Source organism: Apteryx rowi, unplaced genomic scaffold (assembly GCF_003343035.1).
Source record: "Apteryx rowi isolate R43461 unplaced genomic scaffold, aptRow1 scaffold_887, whole genome shotgun sequence".
NCBI classification, from domain to species: domain Eukaryota; kingdom Metazoa; phylum Chordata; class Aves; order Apterygiformes; family Apterygidae; genus Apteryx; species Apteryx rowi.
Genome location: NW_020451190.1, coordinates 58,824 through 78,922, shown reverse-complemented (window position 1 = coordinate 78,922; position 20,099 = coordinate 58,824). Strand labels below are relative to the sequence as shown.

The window sequence follows — 20,099 nt, the reverse complement described above, 5'->3', positions numbered from 1 at the left end:
ATGACAGACAAGCAAGACAACACAGAAATTGTTCTCATTTCACATAATCTATTTACAAAAATAATTTGTACCCTAAGCCTTTGCGATGCACCTTAGTCAACTCACTTTCAGTACCCCCCTATCTTTGCAGAGGGACTCACAGTACATTTTACACTAACTGGCAGTATAAGCAATGGGGGGGGAAAAAATCACTTGCTTAATTGACAACAGGTTTCACTATTAAGAGGAGACCTGTACAAACAAAAAAATTCAAAAAATTAGGTTATGTTTTTGTGCATCAGAACACAGTAGACCTAACTCCAAAAAATATTTTCAAATGTTTTTTCTAGGATAGCTACCATAGAGAAACTGAAAATACATTTTGGGAAGAATTCACATCATTGATTTTATATGCCTAAAAGAAGCAGAAAGCAAAACAAGCTGAAAGGTCGCTTTCAGTTCCAAGTGAGAAGTCTGACAGGAAAGCCATCAACCAGTCTCTGCCTTGCTAAATTGCAGAGTGATGCTATCATGGGGTATCAAAGGCAATGAAGTTAGAATTACCAGAAGTACCACGCAGGTATCAATGGAAAGGAAAAAGTGCGACCTGACGACTCGCTCACACATAAAAAGCTATTCCAAAACTGTAAATAATTCTGTGTTTTCATCAAAAGAGAAAAGTTTTCACTGTTTTTGCTTGACTTTAGCTAAAGTTGGCTGCAAATAAGTACTTATTGTTCATTTATACACGATAGAGATGATAGAATAGCTGCAAACTGATGACTAGACCACCTTATATACTGCATACTTCTATTGCTAGGAATTAAATACAGTAGAATATGAGAGTAGCCAGTACAGCTGTATCTGTTGCAGAATTCTCTCCATAGCTTATTTCATTTCTAACAGAACGGTTTCTTTATCTTCCAATAGTTAGAAAAATACACCAAAACTGGTACATACAAAACAGACATGCACAAATGCACACATGTGAATAACTATAATACATTAAAGTTCTTGGCCATATTTACCAGATGGACCACCGAAACACAAAGCTGACTCTAAGGTTCCTGCAAATAGTCCCTAGAAGGTTGTTTCACAATGACGTATTCTTCAGAGGCACAGCTTAAATTTGTAAGCATTAGTCAGAGACATGACAGCTATCACCTCCAGAACATCAGAGATTTGACATGAAAAGTAGAGGAACCATTAAGCAAAGAAGGGCTACATCTCAGTGTTAACAAGCCCTAACCAATTTAGGCTGCAGTTAGTTTTCTTCTGGCATAACTAGCTTACTCACATGCATAGAGTCTATGCCAAAACATGCCCATACAACTGGTTACAACCATGCAGTCCAATACAGCAACCAGAAAGGCACAAATAGCTCTAAATTGTTTGCTCACTTGCATCTTGAATGAAACAATAACATAGAAGGCCCAGAAAAGATCATTCTAATAGCAAATATTTGTACACATACAGGTGCTCACTTTTTTGTTTTCACTTTTAATTCTCAGAGATAGTTCTGAAAGCTGTGTCACATTAGAATAGTCAAGACATTAATCCTGACAGGTTTATCATTCACCATCTTCTTTTAGAGAAACTGTAAGAGCGAACAGGGATGTAGAACCAACAAAACTCTTAATACTAGAAAGGGGGAGACATGCTTACACAAGTAAAACATTTTATCTTTTCTGTTTGTCAGCCTGAATGCACCAAGTTAACCAAACAAACTCCCCAAACCTCAAAGCTTCTGGATCATATGCTTATTTATCTAAATTTAGTAAACATTTACTTACCCAGCATCCTCTTGGAAACCTTCCAGTTCATCTCTTTGTTCTGCTAAGGTGGATTCTAAATCCAGATAGGTACCGTTGTGAGACAACTGCAGCGTGCAGTCGTCAAGCTGTAGAACAAAATTCAGAAGTTTAGATTATAGCAGTAATTCTCTCCAAAACACAGTAGTCTTCCCATTTTCAAGGTCCCTAGACGCAGTTTCTCTAGAACAAACCATATGTAGAGAGGGGAGAAGAAAAAGGGTGCTTTTATGCAATTTAATGTTCTCCAAGCTCAATTCCACATTCACTAGACCATGCTTGGTCACAACAATATCAACGCAACTAACACAGAGAAAATCATTAATCTGAAGGTATAATAATTTAAAGTTTTATCACTGTACCTTTAGATGCCTGTAAGGAGAAAGTAGTGAAGTGAAATTTATAGCCAGGATATGGAAGACTCTTTGTTCTCAGCTCTTACAGTATGTTTAAGCAGAGTTTCTGGGTCTCTGGACAGAGGTGAAAGGAAGAGGCAGCTGTTTTGTGAGCTACTAAAAAGCCTCTGAGAGGAAAAATATGGCCAAGAGAAAGTGCAAGCCATGGTAGCCAGGATGGTGACAGCCAGAAGTTGGGATCCTGCAGCAAGGAAGAAAGTTATCTACCAAGCCTCAGATTTTCTGGCATTCTCATTTCAGGGCAAGGTGCTAGCCTGCCTCAGGGCACAGGTACCAACTTGCTATAAAGGCACTGAGGTCAACCAACAGCCACACCCGAAATGAAGAACCTGCCTGCAATCACATGGAAGAGGGAGAGAAAGATTAATAAACCCTCTTTATTTCCATCCTGTCTTCCCTAGTCATCAAGTTTTCTCTCTTAATTGTTCTAGCTATTAGTAAAAAAGCCAGATTTGATTGAAGTTTAAAAAAACAAAAACACCCCACTTTTTGCAGGGAGCTCCCTACAGGTACCCAAAACTCCGGCCAACTCATCACATGAAGATGCAAAATAATTACTAGACTGAGTGGGGTAACTGAAGAAGCTCAAGGGAAGAGCTAGGAAGTAACATGAGCTCCTCTCTCACCATGAGATAACCCAGCATTAAATTGAAAGGAACAAGGGAAAAAGCCTTTGCAGGGCAGGGAAACAAGAAGATATTTACCAAAGGATAGGTGAAGGTACAAGGTGTCCTACCCTACTGCCAGGAAAGGAGTGACCATCCAGCTCCAGAGAACCCAGCCCAGAGGCAGAGAAACTACTATCACTGCATCCAGTTTGACAAGCTACTACGGTCCGTCGTTAAGTCTAAGTTCTCCGATGTATCTGGGTTCCTTTCATAATGGGTTCCAAGTTCAAAAATATTGTAGTCCCAAATGTATTGTGTTATTAGACGTAAAACCTAGTCTGATAACAAAACAGTCTCACAACAACCTGTCAAACAGAAGATATTTAGTTCCTCTGGATTTGGCAAAACAAGCTGACAGGTTTTTGCATACCTCTGTCCACCAAAAGGCAACCATGGTGTAATTCACAGCCATGTTGCAAAGGCCACTTTGAGAAGAGAAAATTTATTACCTCACTTGATATAAATCTTCTGCCACAGGTGGCAATCAACAACTCTTTGAGGCAGTAATAAGGGTCTGAAAGTCTACGACTCAAGGAAATTATATCCCTTTATCTTTTTTTAAAAAATAAAATAAAAAATAAAAAGAATTTCAGCAAGATCCCCTGGTTTTGATGAACTACCCATTTTAACTTCCCAGGAAGGTTATGGGCTCCCAGTAATCCTTCAAGAAGCCACGATAAGAACTCACACACGTCTGAAGTCAGTACTAAGACATAGCTTCCCAGTTCCCTGTCACTGACCTATATATGCCAGGAAAGACTATCAGTAATCTTACTACAGTTATTCTGGATCACCCGATTTGAAAATACTGCAGAAGAACCCACTCATATTAAGCAAGTGATGGAAAGTGACTTCTGAGTTATTCCACATCATTGTGCTTTCTTTCCACTGTTCATGGTTTGAAAGAAAAGTTCATCTTTTGGAGAAAGTGGAAAAGGTGGAGGGAGGAGGTAAAGCTGGATTTCAAACTTGCTCAGGTTTTCTTTCTCTTTCTTCCTGGGGAAAGAGCATTTAAATGCAAAGAACGCAACATAAATTTTTATTCCGACTCCAGGGATTAAAGAAAGAAAAGAACCTTCAAGCACAGCCCTCTGATATTACAACAGTATTACTATTTTGTATCTTTCTGATTACAAAGGATATTATTAACCTATGTTAAACTAAAACTATATTCTTTAGAGACGACAGACTAAATACTACTCTGGGAAACTTTTTCCCAGTAGCCTGGGATATCAAATGAAATGCTAATTAATTCAAAGTAATGCCAAAAGGCAAACTACTAATTAGATAAATGTTCTGCTGTCACTATGAAGATTGGGAGATTTGCCCACAATTTCCAATTATACTGCATAATTAGGGAAAAGGAACTGTGTTTTACTAATATCTTATGACTTTAGTCTATAAAAAGCATGATGAGAACAGAAAGTACCTAATGTACAAGATAAAGGAAAACAGTATATTCTACCTATTTTCATCTCATCTCCATAGTTTGAGCTGAACACAGTACTCATTCATGCTTTAAAGCATTGGTACAACGTGTCCATTAACAGGAGTTATGGTAAGGGAAGAAACCTGAAACATCTTTATTTCAGTTACTTAACACTGAGTTTTGCCAAAGGATTTTTTTCTTGTGGGTGCGCATGTATAGAGATGGGAGGGAGCAAAGCAATGCCTTTAAAAGGAACAGAAGACAATAAACACTAAAGTCACCTTTATCTATAGAGGCTCACCCTGCTACTTTACATCTTCCCCCTCCAAGCTTCACTTGCACTTGTATTTCACAAGCAGAATACAAAAAGAGAAGGTACCTTATGAATTACTTTTAATCAGCAAATTGCCCACCTTTTTAACACAAATGATAGCTAATATTCACTCATTAGTACTCACTATTAGCAATTCAGAACTTTGTTCTTTCTCCTTTGTTCAATGTTGTCGTCACATTTTATTTACTACTCATCGCTTCTCCTGGTCTCTGGAGACTCACAAATGCCCCCCGTTTAGTTCATCCAAGACATGCTCTTCCAATTGAATATAATTCATATTAAAAGCCTTATTATCACCCCATCTTCTTACAGAAGAATCATGTCAGAACCCAAAAAGACAGCCTTTCAAAAAAACAAACAAACCAAAAAAAGATACCAACTGAGCTGTTTTCCATAATCATGAACAAGATGGCTATTCAACTCTTTAAAAATTCATTGCATTTACTCCACTTCATTCTTTACAATTCTTTTTTACTCTTCAGTATCTCCTGTTAGGTCCAAAATTCAGCTTAGTATTTTGTTGTTACTAAACCGCTTAATCCATTATTACTATTACAACAAAGTCAGATTCTAAGGTATTTTCATAAACTTACAAACACATTTTTTTTTTAAATCTCTCTTGCCAGTCCCTTCAACCAGTAATCATCTTCTGTATCACACTTTGCTGTGCTGTCCAGAAGAGCCAAAAAGTTGATATAGGCCATTTAAATGCAACTCATCCTGCAGGCTTTACAAGAATTGGCTATTTTTCTATAGTCACGTTAAAATACCACCACAGGTATTGTGAGATTATGAACAGTGAGATACACTGTCAAATGGGACAACTGTAATGATGCTTTTTGAGGCAAACAGAATTTCTCCATTTTCAAAGCTTTCTGCAACACTTCAAGTTTTTTCATTGCAGCTCAAGCATCAAATCATATGCTTTTGTAAAGCTATGAAAAGTGTGCATGCATTTGGATTACATTCTCATCTTTTAAAATTAACAGCTCCTTGAGAAAATATCCAGAGCATTTTTTTCGAGTCCCTATGGATATTCCCCAACTCTATGAAGAAGGTCTATCTAGGAGTAGTGCCTTTCACAGGAGTCAGAGGCTGCTTGCAAGCCACACTGCAATAGGTGTAGTTCTTAGATTTGGAGACGTGCTGGTCTCCAAGTCTTGTGCATGAGAAGGCAAACAGAAGTCATCAAGATATGCTAATGTCTACAACAGAAAAGGAGCAGAAGCTAAGCCATGGGCAACAGTCATCAGAACAAGTGTTTTAGGTAGAATCATCAGCAGTGGATGGCCAGCACTAGCAGCAACCATTCTCCCACTGGATTTACATGAAGGAAGTAAGGAAAATAAGACAGTCTTTATGCAAGTATTCCTCACTCAAACTCTAACCGGTATGCTAATTATCATTTTTGGTTTTACACTGAAACTTCACTGAAACATGAAGATCTGCATTCTGTCATGACAGGATAGCTATCAAGAAGCAGCAGCAGCTGCTGCTTCCCTGGTGTGTAGCTGTCTGGTTTAGACAAGAGCAGCTCAGAAAACAAGGTGGCTCTTGACTGGCCTGGATGAGCAGAGGAACCCAGTAGCTCCCCAGGGCGCTAGGCAGAGCTGCTCACCTCCCTAAGCAGGAAAGGCTGGAAAAGACACCTGAGGCAGCACTGAGCTCACTAGCTCCTCAACAATTTTCCATAGCTGACTACAAACATAAAGTCAATAAGAGAACCAGATGTTTGCATAAGACAGTCTGAAATGCAAGAAAGAGCTACTAAATTAAACGAGTTCAAGATTTACCTTGTTCTGGATCAAACATCCCAAAACAGAAACAGAGATGTTTGAATTTCCACAGATCAAAGTTGGCATCCATGCATTGGTGACTGACTTTCACTGTCCAGCCATTATTAGCACCTATGCTGCAACTATAACAGGCACAAAAGGAAAACCAAAAAATACCATACACACACAAACGTAAACACCACTATCCAAACAGGTTTTTTAAATTTATATATATATATATATATATATATAAACACATTTATTCTACATATTTTTCCTACAGTTTTCAAACAAGTGCAGTGTAACAAATTGACTGAATTTGAGCGTCAGATTCGTGTATCCAAAGTGGAGCACTCAGAACACAAGAAATGGCATCGTTAGAGAAGCAAGAGTCAAGTAGCCAACACAAATAAATGCTAGACTCCAAAACTTCAGGACAGCATCCACTGCTTGGAACCGTGACATGCTTTTCCCTCCTGCAGGGTCCTGCTTCATTCACTTCCCAAATGTCTTCAGGAAATGAGACGCAGTACGCTTCACTGCACAGGGTGCAGTTGTTCTTCAAGCAGAACCACGCTGTGCTTTCAATAAGGCAAAGAATTATGCAATCATATCACTAATGACTGAATCATAATGTATATGCCCAAAAGGACAAGAAGTTACACTTGCAATTTTAGCACATGTTTCCCTGAAGTCTTTTAATCATCATCTGCACATAAGGATTTAGGAAAAAAGGTTTGGGGTTTTTTTTGTTTTGTTTTTAAGTGGAATAGAATGGTAATTTCAGCATAAGAAACTGTATTGATACCCTCATGAGTCATCACCACAATTAGAAAGTCTTTATTTAAATAACTAAAATAGACTTTTCCCACAGATAATTATATCAGGGGAGAAATACAGGGGGGGAAAAAATTTACAGGAAGTACTTTAAAAGTCTGTCAGATTAATGACTAATAGTTACACTATTACAAGTTTTACACTGAGATGAATACAACTAGTCATGCAAAAGCAAACAAACAAACCTGATCCTTTGCCATTCAACCCATGACAGAGGGGAACTCAGCCATACAAGAGAAGGGGGGCCTAGCTTCAGTACTAAGCAGAAAAAGGCCCGGAAAGATGAAGCCAACAGAGCTCTGCCTTTGCCACCTCGCCTCCTGAGACATCCCCACATCACTGGCGCTCCAGGCCTCAGGCAGCTTTCAGTGACATGGCTGCCGTTTACCCCATAAAAATACATTCAGCAACAAACTCTTAAGTGTTATTTATAGACTACCAGGAAAAAAAGAAAATAGGACAGACTCTCAGTATATTATCATCTTTTACAGGTCACCAAATTGAATTAGTTTTGGCCAGTCTCGACCTGTGGTGCCAAAATAATTTGTACTGCAAGGCTATCAAGCTTACCAGGTCTCAAAATAGTTTAATGGTAGTACATGTGCTATTACTTTAAAAAAAAAACAAAAAACCCACTGTCCAAAGAAGTCCTTGTTGCTATGCAACAGAAAAGCTTGTCATTTCTCTAAATTCCACAGTTCCTCCTAAGCACATCTCCAGAAGGAACAAGGAATAGCAGGGCAAAGAAAGGACAACAGAAAGAAAAGAAGATTATCAGCCGGTCACCTGATGCCATAAATGCCCACTTTCAGAAGTTACAATGGAAACTTTCTGAACAAAAAAAGAAAAAAAATTTGAGTTCAGTCACTGTTTTCATTTACTGCCTTTAGCTTCTTACAGTCCAAGAGCAACATCCAAAATAGAAATATGGGAGGTGAAGGGAAGGAGAATGAAGCACTTGCTCCTGAACACATGCAAACCACATGCACACCCACAGGCTGAATACCGAAGTCAGCTCCTCTTGCTCCCCTCCCCGCCCCACACATGCTTATGTGCACACCACATACACTCCCGTCTTACTCAAAAAGCCGAATGGGCATATAACACAAAGACACATTGCCATGCCAATAAAAACTTCTGAGAAGCTGTTTTCTTTTCCTCCAGAATGCTGCTCTAGATTATATAGCACCAATCTAAAGTGGACTTTCCTTTGGCTTGTTTTTAACTTCTCTGTCCCAGGGTAACAACAGGCTAGCAAAAGTTAAGGGGGTGGATACCAGAAACACCCTCCCTCCTTTTCAAAAAGCATAACAGAACCACAGGCCATTATAAAAAGCTTCTCCTCTTTGCTATTTTTTCAGTGACCACAAAACTGTATTTTACAACAACAACAACAACAAAAGCCGGCGAGCTTCCCTTTCCTCACCTGAACCCCCTCAAGAATCCATTCAGATTTTGGACAAGTGGCTTTTTGCATCTCTCCTAAATGCCAAGAAGGTGTTAAAAAGTCAACAGCCAGTGGGTACAAAAGACAGCGCCAAACATCCTCCTGATCTTATCTTCCATTTAAATAAAGATGGGCATTTTTCAAAAATTCAGTTCAGATAGTGATCAAGGATTGTATTCATACTGTGAAGAGGCCTACATAATGAGTTCAAAAGATAAATTTGTTTACTGGTGTTCCTACCAATTACCTGAACTGACTTTGCAACCATTGGCTGGAGGTACAACACACTCTCATCAGATTTCTAGTTAGAATAACTGGACCTACAGGACAGATTTTGCTCATTTTATTGTTTCCAAAATTACAAAGAAAGGAGAAAGAGAGAGAAGTTAAAGTAATTCAGTATAATCAAACTGCAGAAATAAAATCCCTCTTCTATTTTACCTTCTGGCACAGACTCAGAAAATCCTTATCTTACTGAAATGTCTTAGCTCATCTTTCATTTAAAGATTATTTGCAGTAATTGTTCTTATTAGTGCTGGCATACTCCTTATTCACCTACAGAGTGCTTTTCAGTGTAGGGGGGAAGGCTGATAAAAGTTCCTTCATGCTCAGTTTTTCTTTCTAAATCCAAAGCCTTGTTTTGCTTTACATATCACAAGCTTGACACATTTGTATACTCCTGGTACACAGCTTTTAAACATGCTCCTTTCTGGTTCAGCTGTTTTTCTAGTGGATTGGCAATCCTGTTACCAAGGCCTACAAACGCCAGTCCTCCCCTCACTTGGCTATCTCCTCCCCTTCTTTTCTAAGGCCCTTTTCTAGCCAGGAAAAGGGAGAAGAATCTTAAAAACTCCATCTATTTACCAGCCCAACTGTATTTCATATCTTTAAGCAAATTGCATAAACTGAAATGGTGCAACTCAATCATTTTCTGTCTGAAGCCAAGATCCAAATTGACAATGATTATGCTACACTCAGAAGGCACTGTATTTTAAGGCTTTTGAAATATTATTACAAATGATCCAACATCAGTTTTCTGCATTTGCACGTGGCTGCACCCTTAAAGCATAACAGGGCTGCTGTCATCAGTTTTCACAAAATAATAAAAAGTAGGGATAGCCCAGTGACAGCTCACTGAACAAAGCCAAGCCACCAGAACAATTTTTTGGGCTTCAGAGTCACTACCAACAGACCTCTCACCAAGGGTCTCTCCCTTCTCATGCGACTAGGTGCTACCCAGTCCACACCATGGACACGCACATCCCAGTCATGATCATTTTAGGTTACATGATGGGGAAAGACAAAAGCATCTAGCTCAGAAGTGATGCAAGATGATCCATCTCAGGTAAAAAGCTGTCCATTAACAGAATAAAATGAAAGCAAATAATCATCATGCAATCCAAAGGTTAGTGCCCAAAATTCATAACGTACACTAAAAATTGCTATCATCTCCAAGTCTGACAGCAACCCAATACACCATACAGTCACTGTATCCTAACTGAAAAGTTCTTACATTTCAAGTGGCTCCTTTGCAATTGTTTAAAACAAAACTATACACTCCTTTTTCTCCCATCATGCTTTTTTAATCTAGTTTTGTAATTCGAAATATTTTCTTGATACTTCTTTAAAAATTACATAAAAGCCAATGTTTTTATAAGATCAGAATTTTAAAAGTAAGGTCAGCAACAGGTCCTATATAGAAGGCCGTTTATGGAGAAGGCAGCTGTGCCATCTTCTGTTATCTGTACTCAAAGGTCAGTGAGGTTTCAGAACTCCTAACTCTTCCAATCTTATTTCAAGGTCGGAGAAAAACTCTTTCGCCAGATCTGTGACTTTACACTATTACAAGTAATTTAGCATGCACAAATTTTCCCTAGTTTTGCATCACTTTAGGAGCAATTAGCATAGTTTGTGAGAGTAATTAATAATGCTAACACACCTTTAGTTTACTTTTAGCAGAGCAATACCCATTCTCAAGCTACTTCAAACTTTGCACGCTTATGCAGAGTTCAAGTCCAGTTGCATCAATAAAACAGTGACTATACACAAAGTATAGTCTGAAGGCTTGTGAAATTGGGCATAGGGCAGTCAGAGAACCGGTATTTTAAAAGGATCTGCTACTCTAATAATGAAAATACTGGTATTTTGAACCCAGCCTGCACTCCTCACCTTAAACAGCAGCTTTCATCTTAAGCCTGGTAGACGCCACAAAGTACTACTGGGGTCAGGTAGTACAGTGTATGAAATGAAACACTAATGCCACATTAGATCCTGAAGAGCCACTGGAACAACACACTGCCAATAAAAATATTCTGCTGAAATAACAAAGAAGCTAAAAACAAACACAGAAAACTTATATTATGTGTTTGACTTAAGAATAACAAAAGGAAGTTCGAAGTTCAGAATTCTGAAACGACGCTATTTCAGGGGTCTCCGAAAGAGAGGCAACACATCATCCTGATAACATCGTGCTCTGAAGCATACCTGCTGCTCCCTCTTAGGCAACAAATTACGTCACTGACTGGCCAGACCTTTTGCTTTGTGATTCCCTGTAACACAGTGCTCCACAGGGAGCAGTTTAGAGTTTACTAGAGCATGTGTTTCCAAATACAAGACTTAGGCTTCCAACTGCAGCCACACGAGCAGTTATAAACAGCGTAAGAAGAGAGCTCAAAACGCCAACAACTGCAAAATGAGAAAGCAGATGAAATTCACTTAGAGATAGGGATTACTGCAATGTTCAATATAAACTGAAAGAGCTAACTGAAATATTAAAAATAATTGAATTTCTGCATAAAAACTATACAAAATTTCATGCTTCTTAGGGAACTAACACACATTCTCTCTCCCCCCCCCCATTCAATCATTTTAAGTTAGTTAAATTTGAGATGACATGCAAATCAAACAGCCAACTTAGCAGGCTAAAATTGTTTAGATCAAAACTTCTTCAGCTCCTTAACCCAAACCTACTGCATTTTCTGGTTCTCTCACAGGAAACATAATGGACCTACAGGGTGAAAATAACCTAACCTCTTGTCATTAACTTTTTGGCATCTGGATTCTTCCATTTGCTTTCCCCATCCCTGCTCAGCTTTTCTCAACTAAGCATACTAACAGCTACTCTTCTAGACTTTATGGCTAAGTATATGCCTTCAGCTGAACAGAAAAGAGAGTGGCCATAAGAACAGAGTCCTTTATTTGGCAATACACATGGCTTTTTAGCTGATGCACATGGGATGCTTACAGCTGCCATGCTCTCATTACCATTTGGTAGGAATTACTGTGAAGGTATCCAAGGAAATGGAAATAATTGTGTTCTCTAAGAGAGAGATAGGTCAAAAAAGGGAGAGGAGGGGGAAAAGGATTAGCTTCAATGGAGTTTATCATCTGAGGAATCTTTTGTTCAAGAGTGCGGGTGTGTCTAAGTGTAAATCACTGGGTTAAACCCCCATAAATCACTCTTTCAAAGATAAGAGGAAATCCAGGAAAACCAAAATCATACTTAATTTGAGACAGTTTCATCTGGCTTTTTTTTGTTGTTATTTAAGCTTAAAATTGAAGTACTTCAATCCTACAAATATTTTTGAAATCACATAGCAGAATGAATCTGTGATTTGCAGCTTTTTATTTTTAATGCATGTCCCTAAGAACAGGTTTTCCATCAGTAGTCTCCAATTTTTTTGAGCAGTTCAAAGACGCAGCTCTTGTGCTCTAAGGATTCCACCATTACTATTCCCTTTGGATTTGGGATATTACAGATTTCTCACTGCTTATCACAAAACTAAAATACTAGACTATACTGGACTGCATAGCTAGCCACATAGTTTACAGAAGTGCAGCAAACATGCAGTAAGCAACAAATCCAATCCAACTTTTGGCTTCCTAGAAGGCCAAAGCAGAGGAGATTTGGAGTTAATGGAGAGACAGAGTCACTAATGGAAATAAGGAAGCCCAGGGTAAACTGTCTCTTGTGATAATCAAAACTGGACTCAGAGGCTCTTGGTTAGTTATTTGAAAGCTAAATATATACCTATGTATGTATACACACACACAAATATATACAGAAAAATTTGTTGCATTGAACACATTAACACCAAGGGTTTGTGTGAAATACAAGCCAAAATAAAACATGGCAGGGTTACTGAAGAGAACATCAAGCACCTGTCAACAGAATCATCCTTCAGACACAGTTTGAATTTTGGAGGTTTAAGTGAAACATTTTGTCTATTAATATTATTTTAAATGATTACTGTCATCAACTCTTTCTGATATTTAGACTACCTCTTAAAGGCTCTGTGGTTTCAAAAGCTAACATAGTTTGGGAAGTCATTAAAAGAGCATGATTTAAAAATGGAACTCAATATGAAAGCCCTGAACAATTGGTGAACCTTGAAGACTCCGTTTTTAACTCCTACTTCCAGACTTTGTAAAAGCACATGAGGGATCCCCAAGTCAGATTTTCTACTCTCCAGTAGAAGTTATTCAGTACTTCTGCTTAGTCGTCGTTTTTTTTAAATCATCCATTTTTTCCTTCTGTTTGATTACCTGCCAAGCATTTTCAACCCTCAGCTTTAAAATAGGTGTCTGGACTAGAATAGAGAAACAGAAAGAGAATCTCTGCACTCACTGGGATCACATCTTACTAACACTAATCAGAAAACCACACTGCAATATGACTTTTCTAACTCAGAAGCAAAATATAAGGTTGTAAGGAAAGGATGAATGTCACATTATCAGTCATATCTCAACAGTATTCATTCCTTATTTACACTCTGATCACCTTATTTCAAAAAGCATACAAAGAAAATCACTAGGAACAAACAGCTTCAGGAATAATGCCTGTTCTATCTCCCTTGGACGTGGAGAGGCTCTAAATGATATCAGTGAGGACTAGGTCATACCGTAAGAGAACAAAAAGACTGAGATATTTAGAAAAGAACAGAGTGGGAGAATCATGGTACTGAAGAGGATAAAAGACAGTTATGCTACCTTCTTTTAATTAAGTGCAAATAAAACATATGCTTCAAGACATCAGACATTCGATATATATTTTTTAAATTTGCCCATTATGGTGGTGCTTAAATATCCCTCTAAACCATCTAGTACTAGCCGCTGTAAAAGATAACTGCCATAGTTATCACTTTTTTCCACATAGGCAAGAACCAGAACATACCTGTACTTTGCTGTAAGTATGAAAGATCCAATAAACCAATTCACCTGGGACCACTGTTTCCAGTGCTTGCTCTCCCAAATTTTTTTTAAATCCTTAATGCTAAAAAAAAAATAAAATAAAATAAAATAAAAAAAAATGCATGAACAGTGGTTATGATAGGTAACAGGGGTCAAACCCACTAAGAGAGAGCACGGCTTTCTGTAGTCCTCCAGAAACTAAGCTCACAGATGGCTAGCTTGTGAATTACAACTGCATTTACCTGCAGAAAGGAGGCTGAGAATTTCCACACACCAAGATGAAAGGTACATGGTAGCTTTATGTACCTAAATGCTGTCATCACCCAAGACCTTGGCATTTGCCAGCTTTAAAGTCAATAGTCCCATGTACATTCTCTAGTCTGCTGTTCCTCAGGTAGACAACTTTCTTTGGGTTACTTTTGACAATTCAATTTCTGGCATATGGTTGCACTTCCTTGCAATCCAACTGGGCAGCAAGCTATCAGAACAGCACAGGAACAGCTGGTTGGAAACATCTGAGGTTGACTTGTCACTGAAGCCAAAGTACCTTGGAAGAAGAAATCCTTAGATATTTGAGAATAAGCAGGGAGGTAGAAAGCACTGTGGACATCATTTGACAACTAAATTATTTCAGTAACATTCTAAATGCCTAAATGGATGGGGGGGCAGAAATCAGACCCAGAGCATGCCCTGAGGAGGTGGCCTAGTCTGCACATTGTTCTCTCTTCTCAAATTATTTGGCATAACATTCTGTACTATAGATATATGCCTTGATAACCATTTGGTTGAGTTCAAGCGTTCCTCCTAACTGTCTGTAGCAAGACAATTTAGAATGTCCTATTGTGCATGTGTATATCCTGAGGCTGTATGAAACAGCTAGTTAAACATTTCCCAGAGGGGCAGATATACTATACTTAACACCACACAAAATAGTCATCTCCCAACATTTTTGGTACAGAACTGCTCTTTGAAGAAGAAAAAAAAAGAAAAAAGCAATAAACAGCCTGACTTATGATAAGGTAAGCATGGTTTAAGAAACATACATGACTGCTTTCAGAAAAAATTTTTAATATTAAAAGCTGAAAGAAACTTGAAGATTTTCACACTGAGAACTAAGGCACAGAGCCATTAATGCTGCACCCATGCAGCTACATATGCCCAGCTCTTAGTTTGGAACAACACTAGAAGTAAATTTAAACAGGGGGAAGAGTCACACCTACAGCAGAATCAACCCTGAAGAGGTTAACCTGTAATCTCACAGCAAGTTTTTGGTGCATCTAGAAGGAGAAAATGCTCTCTCAAACCTTAGCCCAAGGCCTTCGTCACAAGATCATCCTCCCTGTCTAACTGGGGTCTTTTGGTACTTGTTGCAGTCTCAAAAGTCTGGGAACAACACTGTATGCTTTCTTCTGACATGAGAAGAGAATTACTTATATTTTACTTCATGCTAAGAAAACCAGTGTGTTAGTTAATGAAAATGAATAAAACGGATTTCCCTTCTACAAAGTAATTTTAACCTTCATTTAAAAGTATGTGACTCAAATAGAATATAATTCTCCCATCTATCTCTGATAAAGACAGAAGGCATTTCTGAGTGAAGAGGAAGGGAAAGACAAGTATGTCTCTTATTTTTCATATTCCCTCTAAAACCATGATTCTCTTCCCTCCACTTACTTAAAAGGAATAGTGCAGCCCTAAAAACAAGCAAATAGCACATTCAAGTCAAAAAGAGCAGTCATTACTTTCTCTACAGTATTGAATTTACTATGAATTATATCAAGGACTTTTTTTTTTTCTCATTATGAGTTTAACTACTATCACAATATAAAATATATAACTGAACTTTCTCAGAGCTGTAGCTATTCATCCAGTTTCATTCATTAAGGGTAAAAGTCTCAGTTCACACACTCAAGCGAGAGCTAGCTACAACCAAAAATTCTGAAATATGAAGCACAAGGCTCTGCTTTATTCATGATACTTCAGTTTGCCAATTAATTTAAAAGCAATTTTTAAAGTGGTGCAAATAGACTGGCTTGGTTAAGCTGCTGTCTTACACTACACTACTCTTAGTAAAAGGACTGATGCAAAACAAACACTTATGTAAAAAAAACAAACATAAAAACAATTGCAGTCTGCAAAGTACCAAGGTCTTTGGTAACAATTCTAATCTTACAGTTTATATGCTGGTGTAACTTTATCAGCTCCAAGGGGATGATGTCATCTTCTCCAAGACTGTCAGTGAAATAAGAAACAGGTCCTTTCACCTTACAAGAAGGTCCAAACCTTTTGTTTGGCTTTCAGTGCTCAAACTCTCCCCTGTTGATAAACTAGCCCTGCTCTATTTAAAAGGGGGGGGGGGGGAATAAAGGAAGGAATATTGGGGATGCATTCAAAAGGCAGTCAGTGAAACAGGAAAAGTTTTGAAATTCTCTGCAGGCTCCTTGCTGTTGTACTTGATGCATGGCGATAGCAACTGTGCGCACCCAGGAGCACTCCTGTGACCATGGAGACACACACTTCTGATGCCTTTGGTTGCTTTGGCTGAGCTTTCATCTCCAGGAACAAAAATAAAAAAAACACAAGAGGCAACATTCAAGCCCATGCTGGCAGCAGTCCAAAGGAAAAATCCACAAACAACACAAAAACCAACAACAAAAAGAATCACAAATTCTCAGCAATTTTCCAACACAAGTAAAAGAAAGTTTCTGGTGACCCAAAAGCCATTCTAAAGTCCAGTTAAAAAGAAAACAGCTATGGTTGTTCAGCTTGACCAGGCAAGGAGTAGCTGACTCAATCATCCTAAAACAGAATAGAAACGCACCCTTTTGTCAAGCACAAAGGTTCAAAATAAAAGATTAAAAATAGATTTTTTTTTGCACAATAAAATCAGAAAACTTTTTCTCAAAGTATTATTTCAGTGTAGAGAGCAACTAGGCACATAAAACATTCCTATCCTTTCTTCAGCATATCATTTAACACTATGACAGCAGTTTTCTAGTTTTGTTTTTTCCTGAAGCATTTCATTGCTCATGCCTGCACCCTCCCCCTAAGAATCTAGTACACTAGCAGAGCAAACACCCAACTATCTTTTCAATACATACTTCAAACAATTTGGGGGTTATTTGCTTTCAAACTAGAAGCAGCCCCTGCTGTCTCACTGAGAAGGTCTTCCAGGAAGGAACTCACAGACCTTCTGTAAGAGTCCAGTATCTCATAGTCCAAACTTACTTTTCCCTACACAACAGCCAAGAATATTCTCTCTCTCCAGCAAGTTGCTTATGGGGTTATAAGGGCATCCATGGTTATGTGTACAGCACTGGACGGTTTCAGGATCACTTAACAGAGTGAGCAGCAATTATGTCCTCCTAGTATCTTTCATCTTCTCTAGTCTTGCTTGGCACACTAAAGCAAGCAAAATTTGACAGAAGGAATATAATTAAAAACTACATACTCTGTCTGCCATGGTGTGAAACAGGTGAAAATGAGGGCTTGTTTTCATTTCTATAAACTTTATAAATGACTATTTTGAGTGGACAGTCTTGCTGTAGTTGTAATGATGTAATGCCCTATAAAATACCTTCTAGGGTGTTACGATTCGCCTCTTAAGTATCTCTGCTCAGTTCATGATTTTTCAGTAGCCAGTACTTTGTCTCTTTCTGATTTTCCCCATGAATAGGCAACTTTGCAATGTCTCATAGGCAGTAATTACTGTCTCTCCTTCTCCCACCAATATCTACCACCAATTGGCCCCACCACAGAGGCTAATCACCTTTGCTAACATTGCCCCTGTACCACAGTTACCAGTCATCATCTCTCTCAAATTATTCAGTGTGCTAACAAGATCTAGTTAAGCTAATAGCAACTATTTTCAGCATTTGGGTCTGAGAGCTCCTAATTCTATTTCTGATCTGAGGAAGGGCTCATATGCCAATCTAAGAAAAGAATATTACTTCTCTTCACAGCTTTGTCTCGCTTGTTTTAGAAAAGATTTTTTTTTTTTCCCCCCCCCTCCAGACACTGGCTCAAGAAACCTAACCAAGCAATGCTGGAAAGAAAGACTAATAGTACATTCTTTTTCTTAAATAGAAAGTACGACAAGCTGCCATCTTGGGCAAYGCTATACAAGACCGAGTCCACAGGTTTATTTAACATACTCTTGTCTGATTATTCTGGCAGCAGCATCTCCCACCCCTTGCAGATGTAGAGGCACAATTTCTAGAGAAGATACTGGGACTCCACATGACCACTTGTAGGGATAGCCAGATTCTGTGCCTGCAGATCTGTCAGATTGCCAAAAAGCCTACTAGGAAATACCAAGCAGGAAGACATGAAGATCCTGGCTTATGGAGAGCAAACAAAAAAGTAACTGTTCTCACCCACTGGAGTGAGACACAGATCTTAACAATCATGGTTATACAGCTAATTCTCATTTGCACCATAAGCCCAAATCTGCCTCAAACCTGCACACATAATTCATCTTGTCTTCATTACCTCTGGTGTCTCAGAGGGAAGTCAGAGGCTCTAGCAGTCTAGTTTATAATGACTTGCTTACAGTATGTTATTTTGGTTAGCTTTGAAAGAAGTTTGTTCTTGTCTCCATTAGCCTTCGTTTTCCCCAACCATATCCAAGGAGGAGCATCTATAACAGGTGATACCACACAATTTGTCTATTTTTTTTTTATTATTTAAAATAAGCCATAGCTTGAGTTGCAGCAATAAAAAGTTTAAACTTATTTATTGGTACACTAAACATTTTTAGTATGAGAATGAAATCTGATTTTTTTCCTCTCCCCTTCTTTTTTACCCTGTTAAACACAAAGTTTATAAATCCAGTTGCTCATCAGTGCAGTTATTTGTGCCAAGCCCTGTGCACCAACAGAAAAGTCAATATGCATAGTTCATTTGCCCTCACTGCTATTCCAGAATCCTATGAAAATATGGTTTAGCAGTGAAAAAAACATGGTCCTTCTTTAGGAAAAAGTTATTAGATAGTGGGGGGGGGGGGGAAGTCCAAAGGATAGATTTGCAATCAATATCTACTATAGTTTTCAACTGTTATATAACTGTTAACCTTGTCCTTACATTGGAGGGGAACCACAAAATGAATTCAGTGCTGCATACAAAAGCCAGCTGTGCTGCCACTAGGTGACAGACAGAAAGCAGAAACTGATCCCAAGAGTAAAACTTAAATAGAGTTTACACAGAATCTCTTAACTCTCCAGTTAAGCTCCCCCACCCCATTAGCTTTAGCAGTCCTGACTTTTGTAGATCAGGGAAGCAAAAATTTCCTACGTACAGCAGTTGCAACCCCAGCCACTGCACTCCCCTTTCAGGCCCTTGACCCATCACCAACTCCCTCCCTCCTTTGCTATGCTAAACCCAGAAGGCCCTTCTGCGGCCACAGCCCCCTGAAGTGCCAGAAAAATGGGAGTTAATCTCCTGGAACAGGCATTCTTTGCCCCAGAAGCAACCGCCATAGCTCCAGCCTCACCCAGTGCTCTCTGGGCAGAAACCGGAGCAGCAACCACTTCAATCTCTGTTGGGCTACCATCAAAAGGCAAGTAACTGCGCTAAAGACGCAGCTTGCCATCGTCCTCCAGGGAACAGGTAGCAAGCAGAAGGAAATCTCCCACAGGCCTACTGGGTAAGGCCACGTCAAGCCAAAAATCACACCTGCTTTTCTGTGTAATAAGGGGGGGGGGGGGGGGGAGTGAAAGCTAAGATTGCTGTGTCACAGATGACTTCGGAAGTAGGATAGATAGGACCTGAGACACCAGTAATGTTTTGAGAGTAGCAAAAAACAGTGACACCACCATGTGATTGATTATCCTTAGGATACATCCAAGGGATATATACCATCAAATAGTAGTGACTTCCATATACTAGAACAGCTGCTGCACACTAACCAATAAAGAAGGAAAATGAGTGAGACCATGTCTCATCACAAGGCTCCCAAGCTATTTAATCTTTTAAATTTTGCTTTTGATACAGCAAGCTGTATCCTTCACTTGGTTGACCAGTTTAACTACGCTTTCTTCTGAAAAACAGTCTAAATAGTATTCTCTCCCTCTTCATCATCTTCACACAGACAAATGCTAGGAGATGCCTGCTTTTAAAACATACCCCTAATGAAAGGAAAAGACTATGAGGAATATGTAAAACTGTTCTGAAGACTTTCAGATTCAACAGACATAAATCAAGGCACATCTAATT

At 38.8% G+C, this 20,099-nt stretch overlaps 1 protein-coding gene across 1 annotated transcript in view; it reads right to left on the bottom strand.

The window, feature by feature from the left end:
- LOC112977980 (FH1/FH2 domain-containing protein 3-like) overlaps nucleotides 1–20,099 on the bottom strand; it is a gene marked incomplete at its 3' end in the record, with an annotated part of 202,322 nt that overhangs the window by 171,226 nt on the left and 10,997 nt on the right. Inside the window, exon 2 of the mRNA XM_026090970.1 lies at nucleotides 1,773–1,879. Within this exon, the coding sequence (XP_025946755.1) occupies nucleotides 1,773–1,879 (107 nt within the window). The remainder of the gene's footprint in view (nucleotides 1–1,772; nucleotides 1,880–20,099) is intronic.